The following is a 16,618-nucleotide window of genomic DNA, read 5'->3' on the forward strand; positions in this document are numbered from 1 at the left end:
TGTATGGAATTGCTCTCATGATTATGGAGGCTGGCAAGTCCAAAACCTGCATGGTGGGTGGGCAAACTGGAGACCCAGGCTAGCTGATGTTCAGTTCTAGGTCAAAGTCTTGTGTACAACCAGGAAGAATTGGTGTTGTAGATGAAATAAGTCTGCTGGAGAATTCTCTTTTGGGGGAGACTGGTTCTTTTGTTTTATTTAGGCCTTGACTAATTAGGTAAGGGCTACCCATATCATAGGGGGAAATCTGCTGTACTCAAAGTCCACTGATCTAAGTACTATTAATTTCTCCCAAAAGCACCCTCACAGGAACACCAAGAATGTTTGACCAAGTATCAGACATTTGATACTGTGGCTGCTCAAGGTGACACATAAAATTAATCATCACATTTCTTATCTCAGAATTGCTTTTCCTTTGTTTTCCTTGGTTAAATGAAATTTTTTTTATGATTTTACTTGTCATTGATGAGTTCAAGAAGTCCATAATTTTATGACTTATTTGTACTTACAACTTCTAAATTTCTTTAATGAATATCCAAAGTTTAGAGTCTAGGTTGTTATAGAAAAGGACTCAACTTGTTTTACACAGTTTCCTTTATAAATATAATGTTATTTTGTATTGTTAACTTTAATTTAGAATTCACCTTCCTGGATTAAATGTGTAGTCAATACTCTAAAGTCCTGGTTAGAATGAACTATTTGTGGGTTAATGGAGCATTTAAAAAAATACTGTGGTTAGCTCAGTCAGTTAATAGCATTGTCCCTAAACCACAAGGTTGCAGGTTTGATCTCTGATCAGGGCACACATGGAAAGCAACCAAAGAATGCATGACTGAGTGGAACAACAAATGTATGCTTTCCTTTACCCTCTCCTCGCTCTCCCTTTCTCTCTCTGTCTCTAAAAGTCAATAAAAATTAAGCCCTGGCTAGATAGCTCTGCTGTTTGGATCATCCTCTCAGAGCACAGAGGTTGTCATCAGTTCAATTCTCCAGTCAAGGCACGGACAGGGGCAGCTTGATGTTTCTGTGTGTCTCTCTCCTTTTCCCTGCCTCTCTCTCTCTCAAAAAAAAAAAAAGTCCAATACATCCTACACTATCTACTTCTATGAGGCAAAAACTCCCCCTCACCAACCCAGAAAGTATGCTATAATATTAAGTCTTTAAATGGTCCAGAAAACGTAGTTCTGTGCAGTGTTGTATTAAACATTTACAAATTTAAATGGGAGAACTACTCAGTGTTAAAATTCAAGCAAAAATATATAGTGCTTTATATTTAACAACTAAACAACTTGAAATTTTTGAACAGTTGGCAATCATGAATAGTAAACAAGTTACAAAAATTAATAGACAAAAGAAAGAGTTTATAATTTGAAAAAAGATTGATATTTGGGTTGTGTTTATTTTTTGAAAGTATACAATATTTTTTTTCATGTTCAAATCACTTTTATTTTTCAATTACATTGACATACATTATTATAGTAGTTCCAGTGGACTCCCCAGTGATTAGACGTTACACAACTTACTAAGTGATCATCCCAGTAAATCTCGCACCCATCTGACGCCATACAGAGTTATTACAATATAATTGACTATATTCCCTATGCTGTACTTTACATCTCCATGACTGTGCTGGAACTACCAATCTGTACCTCTTCATCCCTTTACCCATCCCCTCAACCTCCATCCAGTCTGACAACCATCAAAATGTTCTCTATGAGTCTGTTTCTGTTCTGCTTGTTCATTTGTTTTTTAGATGCAAGTGTTGATAGATACGTATTGCCTTTTTATTCGAATTTTTTATCTTTTTTTCTTGTTATAAAAGACCCTTTAACATTTTATATAATACTGGTTTTGTGGCAATGAACACTTTTTAGCCTTTTCTTGTCTGGGAAGCTCTTTATCTGTCCTTTGATTCTAAATGATAGCTTTGCTGGGTAGAGTAATCTTGGTTGTAGGTCCTTGCTTTTCACCACTTTGAATATTTCTTGACAATCTCTTCTGGCCTGCAGTTTCTGTTGAGAAATCAGCTGACAGTCCTTGTGGGAGCTCTCTTGTAGGTAACTAATTGCTTTTCTCTTGCTGCTTTTAAGATTATCTGTCTTTAACCTTGGGCATTTAATTATGATTTGTCTTGGTGTGATCCTCTTTGGGTTCTTCTTCTTTGGACTCTCTGTGTTTCCTGAACTTGTCTATTTCCTTCACTAGGTTAGAAAAATTTTGTCTTTATTTTTTTCTTTTTTTCCAGTGAGCGGAGGGGAGGCAGAGAGACAGACTCCCACATGAGCCCTGACCAGGAATCACCCGGAAGGCCAACTAGGGGGTGATGTTCTGCCCATCTGGGACATGGCTCCATTGCTCAGCAGCCGAGCTCTTCCTAGGGCCTAAGGTGGAGGCCATGGAGCCATCCTCAGTGCCTGGGGCCAACTCACTCCAATCTAGCCATGGCTGCAGGAGAGGAAGAGAGAGAGAGAAGCCAGTGGGGGAGCGGTGGAGAAGCAGATGGGTGCTTTCCTGTGTGCCCTGACTGGGAAACGAACCCAGGATATCCACACACTGGGCCGATATTCTACCACTGAGCCCACCGGCCAGGGCCAAGTTGTGTCAGTTTTTTCAAATAGGTTTTCAATTTCTTGCTTTCGGTCTTATTCTAGCACTTCCGTGATATGAATGTTGTAAGGCCTAAAGTTGTTCCAGAGGTTCCTTACACTATCCTCATTTTTTATTTTTTTAATTCTTTTTTTTTTCTTTTTCTTTTTTTATTTTTATTTTTATTTTTTGTGGCAGAGACAGAGTCAGAGAGACGGACAGATAGTGACAGACAGACAGGAAGGGAGAGAGATGAGAAACATCAATTCTTCATTGCGGCTCCTTAGTTGTTTATTGATTGATTTCTCATATGTGCCTTGACCGCGGGGTACAGCAGACGGAGTGACCCCTTGCTCGAGCCAGCAACATTGGGTTCAAGCTGGTGAGCTTTGCTCAAACCAGATGAGCCCACGCTCAAGCCAGCACCTCGGGGTTTTGAACCTGGGTCCTCTGCATCCCAGTCCGATGCTCTATCCACTGTGCCACCGCCTGGTCAGGCTAATTGTTTTTTTTTTCTTTTTGCTGTTCTGATTGGGTGTTTGTTTATACTTCCTTATATTTCTAATCACTGATTTGATTCTCACCTTCACCTATTCCACCATTGATTCCCTGTAAATTATTCATTTCAGTTATTATATCTTTCTTTTTTGACTGGTCCTTTTTTATGCTGTTGAAGTTCTCACTAAATTCTTTGAGCATCTTTATAACCAGTGTTTTGAACTCAGTGTCTAGTAGATTCTTGTTTCCCTTGTTTCCATTTTGTTTAATTCTTTTTCTGGAGTTTTGTTCTATTCTTTCATTTGGGACATGTTTCTTTTGTCTCATTTTTGGCAGCCCTCCGAGTTTGTTTCTCTGTATTAGGTAGAGCTGCTGTGTCTCCTGAGCTTGGTAGAGTAGCCTTATGTAGTAGGTGTCCTATAGGGTCCACAAGCCTCCCTGGTCACACAAGCTGGCACTTGAGGTCTGCCCCCTATGTGAACTGTGTACACCCTCCTGTTTTAATTGAGCCTTGGTTGCTGTTGACATGCCAATGGGAGGGAATTACCTCCAGGCAGATTAGCTGCAAGGACTGGCTGCGATGTCAGACCAGACCACTGATTTCTGAACGCTGTGGAGGATCAGCTCTGCAGTGGCTTGCCCCACAAAGTAGGACTCAAGTTCAGTGGGCCTCTGGTGCCCGCTGAGTGTGCCACTTGAGTGTGTCTGTTGTGGATGAGGTTGGATGGTGATGCTTCGATGTGGTCTGAAGCTGACCGCTGAGTGTGCTGCTACCTCTGAAACCTCCTGGGAGGTGCAGCCAAGGTCTACCACCACCTGTGTTCTGCCCAGGGCCACCTGGCATGAGCTACACAGAGATTTGCAGATGGCTGCTACTTGTGTTGGGTTTAGAGGTGTTCAGGAAAGGGCAAGCAGTGAACTGAGGCCAGCTGGTGCTAGTGCCAGCTCTGGGGCCACTTAACTGGAGGTATGGGGCATGCCAAGGTCAGATCTTGATTGTTTGAGAGATTGTTAGGAAAGTCTGATGCATGAGTCAAGACAGGCCGTTCATATGGAACAGCCACTTGGAAACAGCTTGGATGAGCACACGGGTGGGTGGGGTGGGGTCTTGTGAAATCACCAGGGACAGTGTCCCCATCAGACATAGAGATGCAGATGTTTGTGAAGACCCTTGAGGTTGAGTCCAGTGAGACCACTGAGAATGTCAAAGCTAAAATCTAAGACAAGGAGGGCATCCTGCTTGACCAGCAGCATCTGATCTTTGTGGGCAAATGGTTGGAGGATGGCCGCATTCTCTCAGACTACAATATCCAGAAAGAGCGCTCCTGTACTTGTTGCTTCATCTGCAGAGTGGTGTCATCGAGCCCTGCCTCCACCAGCTCACCGGAAGTACAGCTGCGATAACATGCTCTGCTGCAAGTGTCACACATGCCTGTGCTGCTCACACTGTCAGCTTCTACAGGAAGTGCTGACAGCCAACAACCTGCACCGCAATAAGAAGGTCAAATAAGGCCCCTCCAGTACAATCAGTGCCTAGAGGGTGGCCTCCTGCCTTAACCCCAATGTCATAGGGCCTCAATAAAGTTTCCCTTTTGTTGACTGGAAAAAGTAAAATAAAAAAATTAAAATATAGTCTGACTGGGTGGTGTTGCAGTGGATATAGTGTTGACCTGGGAAGCTGAGGACCCAGGTTTGAAACCCCAGGGTTGCTGGTTTGAGTGTGGGTCATCAGCTGGAGAGTGGGGTCATAGATAGGACCCCATGGTCGCTGGCTTGAGTAAGGGGTCACTGGCATAGCTGGAATCCCTCGGTAAAGGCACATACAAGAAAGCAATGAACAACTAAAGTGCCGCAATTACAAGTTGATGCTTCTCTCTCTCCCTTCCTGTCTGTCTGTGTCTCTAACTATAAATAAACAAACACATAAATAAAACAAAGAAATTCATGACTTTAACAATGGCTATTTATATACATGATTACCAGGTACACCAGGAATTTTAAATGTTAATCTTATATTGTAAACTTTAAGTACAAGGTTGTTTTGGTGTGTGCTATATATGTTTTTGGTTTAATGTTGTCACTGACTCACAAGTATATCCCTTTATTTAGGAAGCTGAACAAGCAAGAACAGATTACTTCATTAGGACACTCTTACTTGAATTTCAGAATGTAAGTATTTTCTGCAAAAATAATAAAGTATTTTTTATTTACTCTTAATTTCTAAGGATAATTGTTAAAGAGAAGACAAGTAGCTTACTATGTTATTATTTTACATAAGATTTTTAAATTTTTTCATTGTGTACAATATGAAGAAAATCAGAGTGTGATGCTTCATTTATTGAGCCTTATGTTTATCAAATTAGGTAATAAAGTAATATAAATTTTAACCTGCTTAGAACAGGTTTCCCTAAATTTACTGTCTTTGTAATAATGGTTTCTTTGCTGCAAATATATTTCCTCTATTGCAGTAGCAAATGATAGCATTGTTTAGATAATTATTACCCACTTTTACAGTTTACAAATTTTTAGAAAGAGGCCACTGTCAAAGCTGAGCTGTCCTTTAGATTCTGATTGTTTTCACTTAAGGCCCTGGTGTTCGGGTTTCAGAGCTTCACTCAGTGATGATTTGTCTAGGAATAAATCAAAGGAAAATCGAATGGCCATTAGAGAATGCTTGTCATCTTCTTCCTCATTTTTTCTGTTTTTATTTTCTTAAATTTTTAAACCGTATTATGTAATCTAGCTTGCCATGAACTTCCTTATCCTTTCCCAATTAGTGCATTTGTAAACATAGAACTTCTACTTTGTTGTTTACAGCAATCCCTCCCCCACATAACTAATCAGTTGTCGTTTATTACACTTTGGTTGCTATTTTTTAATTTGCAATAATAATTATAGGTACCTTATTAAATTTCAGTAGTGTCTCAGGCATTTAAAATCTAACTTTATAGTGGTAGATTATTATCTCCATGGCACAAAAGTGAAGATACAGTCTTTAAGAAGTTAAGTAGCTTACCTAAAGGTATTCAGTCTGTGGCAGAAATAGAATTTGAGTACAGTTTGAACCTGGATTCAAAGCAGGTGCTATTTCAGTGAAACACCGAGAATAGCCGTTTTTAAAACATTTTGATAACAGAACTCTTGTATACACACACACACACACACATATATATTTTTTTTGTGACCCTGTCAGAGAGAGGGACAGACAGGAAGGGAGAGAGATGAGAAGCATCAATTCTTTGTTGCGGCTTCTTAGTTGTTCATTGATTGCTTTCTCATACGTGCCTTGACCAGGCAGCTCCAGCTGAGCTAATGACCCATTGCTCAAGCCAGCAACCTTTGGCCCCAAGTCAACGACCATGGGGTCATGTCTATGACCCCACATTCAAGCCAGATGAGGCTGCGCTCAAGTTGGTGACCTCAGGGTTTCGAACCTGGGTCCTCTGCCTCCCAGTCCGACACTCCATCCATTGCACTACCACCTGGTCAGGCAGGACTCTTCTATTTTTAATAATTAGAAATTCCAAAGAGCTTTTGTTTATGTGGGGTATATCTTTCAGTATTTATTACATTTGGAATTATAAACAGAAAAAAATTTTTTTTCTAAAACATTACCATACAAGCATATACTCCATTAGCTGACAACATGATGTTGTCATCATATGTCATGTAGTCTTGGGAAGACCGTACTATACACACGTGAGCATAAGAGTGAAACAGGCAAATTAACACCTGAGTATTATTATGGAAATAGTTTAAAACTCATAGATCCCCTGAAAGTGTCAGGATGGGGGTCCCCCACACTATACTGATGTGAAGTAAGATAAGAAAAGTGGCTTTGGGGTTGGACAGGTTCATTTCTAATTTTCTTTGCCAGTTTAAATATTCTTTTAGCCTTCTAACTGTAGTAGATTCCAACACAGTGGTCATGATATATTGCCCATCCATTTAATATTGTAAATTAATTAAATAGTGTATATAGAGTAATGGTTAAAGAGCATGCTCTGGAGGTAAGACTGCTTGAATTGAGATCCCACATTGGTCTCTTGCTATGAAATGTTAGGTAAGTTATTTAATTATTTTGTCTCAGTTTTCTTATTGATAAAATGAGGATAGTACTACCTTCTCATGGCATGACATGGTGATTAAGTGAATTGTTACATGCGAAGCCCTTAGATCAATACTAGGTATGTGATAGACAATAAATGTAGACTATTATTTGTTATTTTTTTAATGTAATACTGAATACCATATAACTATCTTAGAAATGGCAGTAAAGTAAGATAGATATGTACCTTTTCTCTGTTATAAAATTTACAAATATATTTTCATAATTATTGAATTTTTGTTATTGAAGGAATCTCGGAGGCTGTATCAGTTTCATTATGTGAACTGGCCAGACCATGATGTTCCTTCATCCTTTGATTCGATTTTGGACATGATAAGCTTGATGAGGAAGTACCAAGAACATGAAGATGTGCCTATCTGTATCCACTGCAGGTACAAAGAGATTTCCAGATATTTAAAAACTTTGGAATATAGGTGACATTTTAATATGGGTGAGATATCATATTTTGAAACTTAATTTTTGGATTTTCTTAGGTCATTTTATGAGTTTCCAAATCATAAGATACCTGAATCCTGAGGTAGTTTTTCTTCTCTTAATCTTTAATTTACATTATTTTCTTTCAAAAGACTTTATATTCATAGCACTTATAGAACTGCCATCAGTTTCATCTTTTTAAGTGACTTGGAGGTGAACTAGTTAGGTAGTTAAAAGGTTGTTATTTTTTTAACTAGAGAAGGACACTGAAGCTAGTTTCTGGTGCACTTGATCTGACTGTAACGCCTACATTAGTGAAGCGTAAGAGCTGCTCTTCTTATTTATAGGCCAGAAAAGGTGACTTGTTGCTGGAGATGTGACAATCAGCTCACAACTCAGTTAATTAACAAATATTTGTCTATAGTTCATTTAGTGGTTAGATGATGTTTAAATCAAGTAGTTGACTAGTTAGGGGAAAAAACCTATTTAATTGTAAAATTAAAAGATACAACATATCCTTGACTTCTTTTCAATTCAGCTGAAATTGTAAACAGCAGTTTAAATATCCAGTGGCCAGTCTTAGGGCAAAATTTTTGAGCATGTCTGCAATTACTTCATAATAGGTAGCTAAAAGTAGGATTTCTAAGTTGAAGGCTGTGAAATTTTAATGCTTAAAATACATATTTTAAAATGTTATCCATAAAGTTGGTACTAATTTTAATTAATCTACCACTCCCAGTTTGTGGGAATGCCCGTTTCCCAGAGTCATCCATTACATTTTGTTCATTTTAATGCCTGTTACAGGCAAGCTTTTATTTATATATTTACTTATTGTCATTTTTTTGTAAATTGCTTATTTGTATACTTTGCCAATTTTATCGTAGTAATTATTTATCCCTTAATAATTATACTTTATGAATTCTTTATATATTGAATATGTTAACTTTTAGTCATGGTTTTTCAGTTTTTATTCTACCTTTTTTTAAAATTATTATTTAAGATTTTTTTAATTGATTTTAGAGAAAGGAGAGATGAGGGGAGCAAGAAGTATAGTTGCTTCCCTTTGGTTGTTCATTGCTTGCATGTTGCTTGTTGTATGTGTGTGTCTTGACAGGGCAAGTTGAGGGTTTCAAACTGGTAACCTCAGCGTTCCAGGTTAATGCTCTGTCCGCTGCTTCACCACAGGCCAGGCTATTCTGCCTGTTTGCTAGGTATAAATTTTAAATTGTTATGTAGTCAGAGTTGTGAATCTCTTCATGTATGAATTCTGTCTCTTCATTTATGAATTCTATCTATTGAGATATGCCTAGACAAGTCCTTCTCTTACTAGTAGTGCTTAAAGTTTTTTTTAGTCCCTTATGAGTTTTAACATTTTATTTTTAATCCATCTGTAGTTTTTTTTTAGCTAAATTTTCCTATTTCATTTATTGAGTGGTCTAGTCTTTTTGATGGAGAATCCATTGTGTAATAAATACTTATATATGCTCAGATCTGTTTCTGAACTTTATATTGTGTTCCTTTTTTTAATAGCTATTCTGTACCTTAACCACTTTTTAAAAAAGGTATTCTTGACTGATTTGAGAGAGAAGAAGGGAGAAAGATAGGGAGAGAGAAACAGGTATTTGTTGTTCCACCCATTCATGCATTCACTGGTCATTTCTTGTGTGTGCCCTGGCCTGGGATAGAACCTGCAACCTTGGCCTATCAGGGCGATGCTCTAACCACCAGAGCTACCTGCTCAGGGCTCCATTGTGTTTAATTCATCTGGTTGTCTATGTCTCTGTCATATAAAGTTCTAGTAATTCTAATTCTTAACTCTATAATTCTAGCAATATGTTAGAAATGTTTGGAATTGACAAATGTGTCAGTAGTTTAAAATGAATATTATTGATGTTCATTATTAAGAGCTTTTTAAAAATCACAGTAAGCTGCTTATAATGTACTTTATCAGGACTTTCTAGTTTATGTGTTTAACAAACTACTTATACTTCTGAATTTTTCAAAATATGCATTAAAATAATGATAACATTTTTCTGCCTAAAAATTATTCTAGTGATGTCAGTAACATTTTTAATTACTCATAGTGACTCTCAATCCTCAGGTATATATTGTATCCCTCTAGTTGAGAATCATTTGCTCTAAAGTATTTTTGTCATGTTTTAAAATTAAAACCCGGTGGTTCTGTTAGTTTTTCAGGTGAGAAGTGCCTCCGTGATCTTTGTTTTTTTGTTTTGTTTTTAGTGAGAGAGAAAGAGATAGGGACAGACAGACAGGGAGGGAGAGAGATGAGAAGCATCATTTTTCCATTGTGTCACTTTAGTTGTTCATTGATTGCTTTCTCATCTGTACCTTGACCAGGGGTGAGCCAGTGACCCCTTGCTCAAGGCAGCAACCTTGGGCTTCAAGCTAGCGACCATGAAGTCATGTCTATGATCCCATGCTGAAGCCAGCAATCTCTTGCACTCAAGCTGGTGAGCCCACTCTCAAGCCTGTGACCTCTGGGTTTCAAACCTGGGTCCTCTGCTTCCCAGGCAGATGCTGTATATACTGCACCAACACCTGGTGTGGCCCATCTTTGTTCTTTTGGTGAATTACTACTGGTGTTCAGATCAGTTTCAGGACCTGAAGAATTCATCTTCCTGTACCTTCTGCAGAGTGAAACAATGTACTATTTCCTCTTCTACTCCAAAGCACCAGAGCCTTCTTGAACTTCCACTGTAAAGGCCCCTAGGTATTCTGTGAGTCACTTACTACTGGAAGTTCTTTAAATTTAATGAAAAGAAGATATAAATACTAATCTTAAGGATGTTTGCCATTCACACATAGTACTTTAAGTACTGTAAGTAGAATTTTGTCAAATTTATTAAGTGATTTTTATTGCTTCTAAATATTGTTTTTTACTTTATAGTTTTTATTTTTATCACAAAAGTAAAATTGTTCTTTCTAACTTTGTATTCATAGTGCAGGCTGTGGAAGAACAGGTGCCATTTGTGCCATAGATTATACGTGGAATTTACTAAAAGCTGGGGTAAGAATAATTTTTATGTAACATTGTATCCAATGTATTTGTTATGGTTTTCAAATACAGTGATTAATTGTAGTAAATTACGGCATGTGTTTTGTTACATGTCACTTTATTAGCAGTAGCTCTGCTGTGTGACATCCCAGTTAGTGAACAGTGTACAAGATGGGCACTGACTGGAGGTAACACAGTGGGCAGCAGGGTCAACACGTCCCCCAGTGTTCTGTGTGAATTAACACCTACATTACTGATGTAAACTCAGCTGACTTTGCAAATGCAGAATTCTCACTGCCTTGTTATGTTTATTTTAGGAATAAGTATAATCAATTCAGTAATATTTATGCCTAACTAGAAATATAATATGGTTAGGAATGCTGACTCTGGAGCCAAACAGCCCAGAATAATATTCTGGTTCTGTCATTTACTAGCTGTGGGATCTTGGTCAAATTACTTAATCTCATTGTGTCTTAATTTCTTAATCTGAAAATGGGAACCATTTGTTAATAATTCAAAAGAACTAAGTAAAGTTAACCATTGTGAAGTTCTTTAAAAATATGTTTAGCATGTAGCAAGTGCTCGGTTCATGTTAGCTTTTATTAGTATTGCTGCTGTTATTACCAGAACTCTTTTCAAAAAATTGTGTTTGGTACTATGGAGGATGTGGAGATAAATAAGACACAGCCTTTGTTAAAGATTTTAAAAACACAGTTTCCCTTACTGTATATAGATTTGGTTCATATGTTTGTTCTATACTATGTTCATTTTCTATGTATTAGGGAGAAGCTTTTAATTCCTCATAGCTTTATGGTTTTTCTGAATATGGCAATCCATGTCTTCTATAAAATAGAATTAATAAGATACTTAGTTTCTTTTTTTTTCTTCCTTTTGCCATTTTTTACATTTTAGGGAATATTTAAATTTTAAGCAGTTTCTCAAAAAGCCCTCTGGGATTAAATTTTATTTTTGTGTTCCTCAAAACTATAATCATTTCTTAATAATCAGTTAAAATTTTGAGTAAAATTTAAGTAAGGTTCTGTCACATTTTAACATAAAAGTCAAAGATTAAAATTGGGATGGCAAGATGAATTTAGATGAATGCCAGCAAACAAAAGACACATCTGACCATTCCAAAAGTTGTTTACTTTGAACAGTCCCCATTTGATTCAGTTTGGCTAACATAAATATGGTCTTGGGAATTAGGTTAGGACTTGATATAAAGATCTTTTGATACATTTTAAGACTATGAAGCAGTAAATCTGGGAATTGTCCTTATCTCCTCTGTCTTCATCATGCTAAAATATTCTTGACCCAGTTTCTAATAGTTTTGCTTTAGAAATATGCCTGAAATCTCCTTCTACCTTTTTTTTTTTAATACTACTTCAGTAACTCTCTGCAAGTTTGTCTTCTCTTCAGATGACCATTTTCCCTACTACAAAATAATCCCTGAATATCATGTCAGGATTGCCTCTTGCAGTGGTTCCAAGTACAAGTGTACAGATGCGTTGTCTGGGATAATCAGTCTCCAGAGCTGTGGCTGAGGGATCTGATTATGCTCACCTAGTTCGCCCAGCCACTCCTGACATAGCCAGCACAGGAAACACTGGCCTATAGAATGAGTGTAAACTCTGTTATGTTTATATAGTTTGATCCCAAGTAGTTTGTCTATCTTCTCTCCTCCTCTGAATACCTCCACTTCTTTCAGTCTTAGGCTTTATCCACATCAAGCTTCTGGCTTCTCCAAATAGATTATATTTCCTTCAGTTTTCATGCCACACAGAGTTAGTCACAACATCTTATTCCCACTGCAGTCAGTTATGCTTGGCTGGACTTTCTCTTTTTGTTTACAAATCTGGCTCACTAGGGTGAGCCTCAACTACTGAGGGTCAAGAATAACTTTTTGTTTATGATGCCAAACAGTTTTCGACACAGAGTAAGTAGTGCTCAGAATGTTTTCAGTTTTCCAGCATGTGTATAAGGTCTGTATGAAAAGTTGAAGACTATTTTATGGTTTTCCTGAACAATTATTCAGGGTTCATATATTACATTCTTTGTTTTAGAAAATACCAGAGGAATTTAATGTATTTAATTTAATACAAGAAATGAGAACACAGAGGCATTCTGCAGTACAAACTAAGGTATAGTTTTTTGTTTCACTTTATAAACTATATTTTTATACATACCTTTGGTTTTTTTAATGTCTTTCCTTTATCATTTCATCTCTTTAATAGGAGCAATATGAGCTTGTTCATAGAGCTATCGCCCAACTGTTTGAAAAACAGTTACAACTGTACGAAATTCATGGGATCCAGAAAATTACTGACGGAGTGGTAGGTGTTCTTGGCCTATTAATTTTAGGAAAATTTTACTTTTTATCAAGAGAAAATAATATTTAGCTTTTTAATGTCATCTTGGGTTTTGTCTAACATGAGAATATTCATGACAGTTATTTTTATTTTACCTTGACTTTCTTAATTCCTTTCCTTCTTTCTGCTTGAAAGTCTCAGTTATAATATTTAATAACTCCAATGCAAGTTAAATATTCGAAATGAAGTATAGCTGGGAAAATAGTTCTTAGGTCAAAAATTATATATTCTTTATTGTTTCCAGTGTAAATTACTTTTTTAAAAATTAGCTGCATTGTTCTATGAATGAAAGTTTCCAAATCTAAAGAAAGGCTTTAAAGAGTTTGAGTGAAGGCTGAGGGCCAGACTTGGAAGCAAAATCTCAATAGTTTGAGAAACGGTCCGGAGAAAGGCAGTTTTGCATCTCACTTTATATAGTAGAAGCAAAGAGGTTGCAAAGAGGGTTCAAAGAGGGTGACATGAGATTCACAGGTGGTAGACTGAGGAGTGGGAGAAAGGAGAGTAGAGCAGGGAAATCTCTGGGACTGGATGAAAAGCAAAATGGAGAATTACATACTTCTTTTACGGTGTGGATGCAGGAGAGTTAACATTTACTATACATAGATTACAGAGTATGCAGATAAAAAATAACAGGGAGGGATGTTGGAGTCGTCTTGTGCCAGTACCAGAGTCTTATTTCTGGAGGTCTAGAGAAGAGATCATTGTGACATTTCAAGTATGTTATCCTCAAAAATAATCTGTAGGGCTTGTTCAAGGTAAAGATTAATCTATCACATAAGGCCAACGAACTGACTTCACATATAACTGTTCAGTTAGGAATTTTTATGATTGAAACATCCTGTGTCATTACCGTCAGCTGCCAAGTTTGTTAGGCTTGCCGGCTAGCCAGCCCCCTTTCCTTCACAGTTCTCTCTACTCTTCCCTGCCTCATCTACCCTAAGGCATTGTGAGTGTGCTGCATGAATTTTATTTTGTTTGTGGGTATGGTGATGCAAAGTTTTATAGTTATTTTGCACATGCATTTTAATTAAGTAGAATTATAAGGCCACCATTTAGTCCCTTTTGGGTATGATTTAATTCAATGTCATTTTAGCCTTAAAAGATCTTGGAGGGAGGAGAGGATCAAGATGGCAAGGGGTGGTGAGGAGATGGGTGGAAAAGATGAAGGGATTAAGAAGTACAAATTGCTAGTTATACAGAAGTCATGGAGCTATAGTGTACAGCATGGGGAATATTATCAATATTATTGTAGTAACTAGTGTCAGATGGTTACTAGAATTATTGTGGTGATCATTTCATAAGGTATATTTCTAATATTATGTTATATAACTCAAACTGATAAAATGTTATATATCATCTTTAATTTAAAAGTAAATTTTAGAAAAAAAGTTTTAATAGGATATTCAAACTTTTGACTTGATAAAAAATGTATATTTTAAAATCTCATTTCTGCCTCTGTTTTCTAACTAGTTCTCTTATTTCCTCTATATAATCACCTTGTCCTTGAAGACATTAGGCTACTTTTTTGTTGTTGTTTTTTTTGTTTGTTTTTACAGGGACAGAGAGAGAGTCAGAGAGAGGGATAGATAGGGACAGACAGACAGGAACAGAGAGAGATGAGAAGCATCAATCATCAGTTTTTCGTTGCGACACCTTAGTTGTTCATTGATTGCTTTCTCATACGTGCCTTAACTGTGGGCCTTCAGCAGACCGAGTAACCCCTTGCTCAAGCCAGCAACCTTGGGTCCAAGCTGGTGAGCTTTTTTGTTGTTGTTGTTGTTGCTCAAGCCAGATGAGCCCGCACTCAAGCTGGCGACCTCGGGATCTCGAACCTGAGTCCTCCGCATCCCAGTCCGATGCTCTATCCACTGCGCCACTGCCTGGTCAGGCTAGGCTACTTTTTTAGTAAAATTTCTTTACATCTTTAACACTGAACCTAAGACAGCTGTCACATGATAAACCAACTTAGCTCCAATAAATGAACTAAAATGAAACAAGTTGCAAAATTTGTGACCTTTGTTTTACTTTTTCCTCTTGACATACTTTTGGAATTTCCAACTCTTGTTTGAAATTTGATTTTACAAAATCAGAGATTTGTTATCAAATGCTGATCTCAAGATGTTAAGATAATCTCATTGATCTAGGAGTTTTAAGTATTGTGTGTTTTCTTTATTAGCCAAGAGACAATTTCAGTTAAAAAAATTTTTTTTTAGTGTGCACATGTGAGGGAGAGAGAGAGAGATGAGAAGCATCAGCTCATAGTTGTGTCACTTTAGTTGTTCAATTATTGCTTTTCCTATGTGCTTTGACCAGGGGGCTCCAGCTGAGCCAGTGACCCTTTGCCAGTCGCCATGGGATTATGTTGATGAGCCCATACTCAAGCCAATGACCTCATGGTTTCAAACACATAGTTATAAATTGTTTTCTCTTATGATGAGAACTTTTAAAATTTACTCTCTGGAACTTTCAAATGTACATTACAGTGCCGTTGACTATAGTCACGGTGACTATACATCCTGTGACTTATTTTATAACTAGAAATTTGTACCCTTTTACCCACTTTCAACCATTTTACCTACCTCCCATCATGCCTCTGGCAAGCACTGATCTGTCTGTCCTCTGTATCTGAGTTTGATTTTGTCTTTTTTGTGTTTAGATTCTACATGTAAGTGAGATCATATAGTATTTGTCTGACTTATTTCACTTAGTATTAACGCCATCAAAATCCATCCATGTTGTAGCATTTGTCAAGGTTTCTTTCTTTTTATGGCTGAATAGTATTCCAGTGTATGTGCAGAGCACATTTACTTTACCGTTCATACACCAGTGAACACATACTATATTTCTTCATGTATAAGACATGCTTTTTCAAAAAATTTGGGGTCTAAAAACTAGTTACATCTTATACAGTGGTTGTCAAGTCATTTAAGAAGTGTGGTATTTCAAATGCCATAGATGGGACTGAGGATGAGGCAATATTTTGAAGACGGTGATTCCGTCATTAGACACAGATGAGGATAAGCTAATGGATGGGAGTTTTGACAGTGATGAGGAGTTGTATGAATTTTATGATGAATGAAACTTGAGTTCAATAACTTTATGTAATAAATTGTTTTTTCAATTTTCTGGCCCCAAAGTTAAGGTGCATCTTACATGGGAAATATGGTAGGTTGCCTTTGTGTCTTGGCTATTGTAAATAATGATGCAGTGAACATGGGGATACATAGATCTTTTTGAATTAGTGTCACCTTTTCTTGGGTAAATATCCAGAAACAGAAGTGCTAGATCATGTGGTAGATTTATTTTTAATTTTTTGAGGACCCTCCATAATGTTTTTCATGGTGGTTGTGTCAATCTACGTTTCCCCAACAGAGTATAAGCATCCCCTTTGCTGCACATTCTTTCCACACTAATTATTTCTTTTTTCTTTTCTTTTTTTAAAATAACCATTCTAACATTGTAGTTTAGAATTGCATTTTCATCTTGAACAATGAAGCACCTTTTCATGTACCTCTTGATCATGTCTTTGGGAAAATATTCAAATTCTCTGTCCATTTCTTAATCTAATTTCATTTTTATTTTAGTTTTTTGCTATTGAGTTGTATG

General features: G+C 37.0%; 1 protein-coding gene across 3 annotated transcripts in view; it reads left to right on the forward strand.

The window, feature by feature from the left end:
- PTPN12 (protein tyrosine phosphatase non-receptor type 12) overlaps window positions 1-16,618 on the forward strand; it is a 115,443-nt gene that overhangs the window by 72,593 nt on the left and 26,232 nt on the right. For all 3 annotated transcript variants that reach the window (XM_066354456.1, XM_066354455.1, XM_066354454.1), the window contains exons 7-11: window positions 5,194-5,253; window positions 7,442-7,584; window positions 10,589-10,655; window positions 12,707-12,784; window positions 12,878-12,976. In XM_066354456.1, coding sequence (XP_066210553.1) covers window positions 5,194-5,253; window positions 7,442-7,584; window positions 10,589-10,655; window positions 12,707-12,784; window positions 12,878-12,976 — 447 coding nt within the window. The remainder of the gene's footprint in view (window positions 1-5,193; window positions 5,254-7,441; window positions 7,585-10,588; window positions 10,656-12,706; window positions 12,785-12,877; window positions 12,977-16,618) is intronic.

Source organism: Saccopteryx leptura, chromosome 12, assembly GCF_036850995.1.
Source record: "Saccopteryx leptura isolate mSacLep1 chromosome 12, mSacLep1_pri_phased_curated, whole genome shotgun sequence".
NCBI lineage: Eukaryota > Metazoa > Chordata > Mammalia > Chiroptera > Emballonuridae > Saccopteryx > Saccopteryx leptura.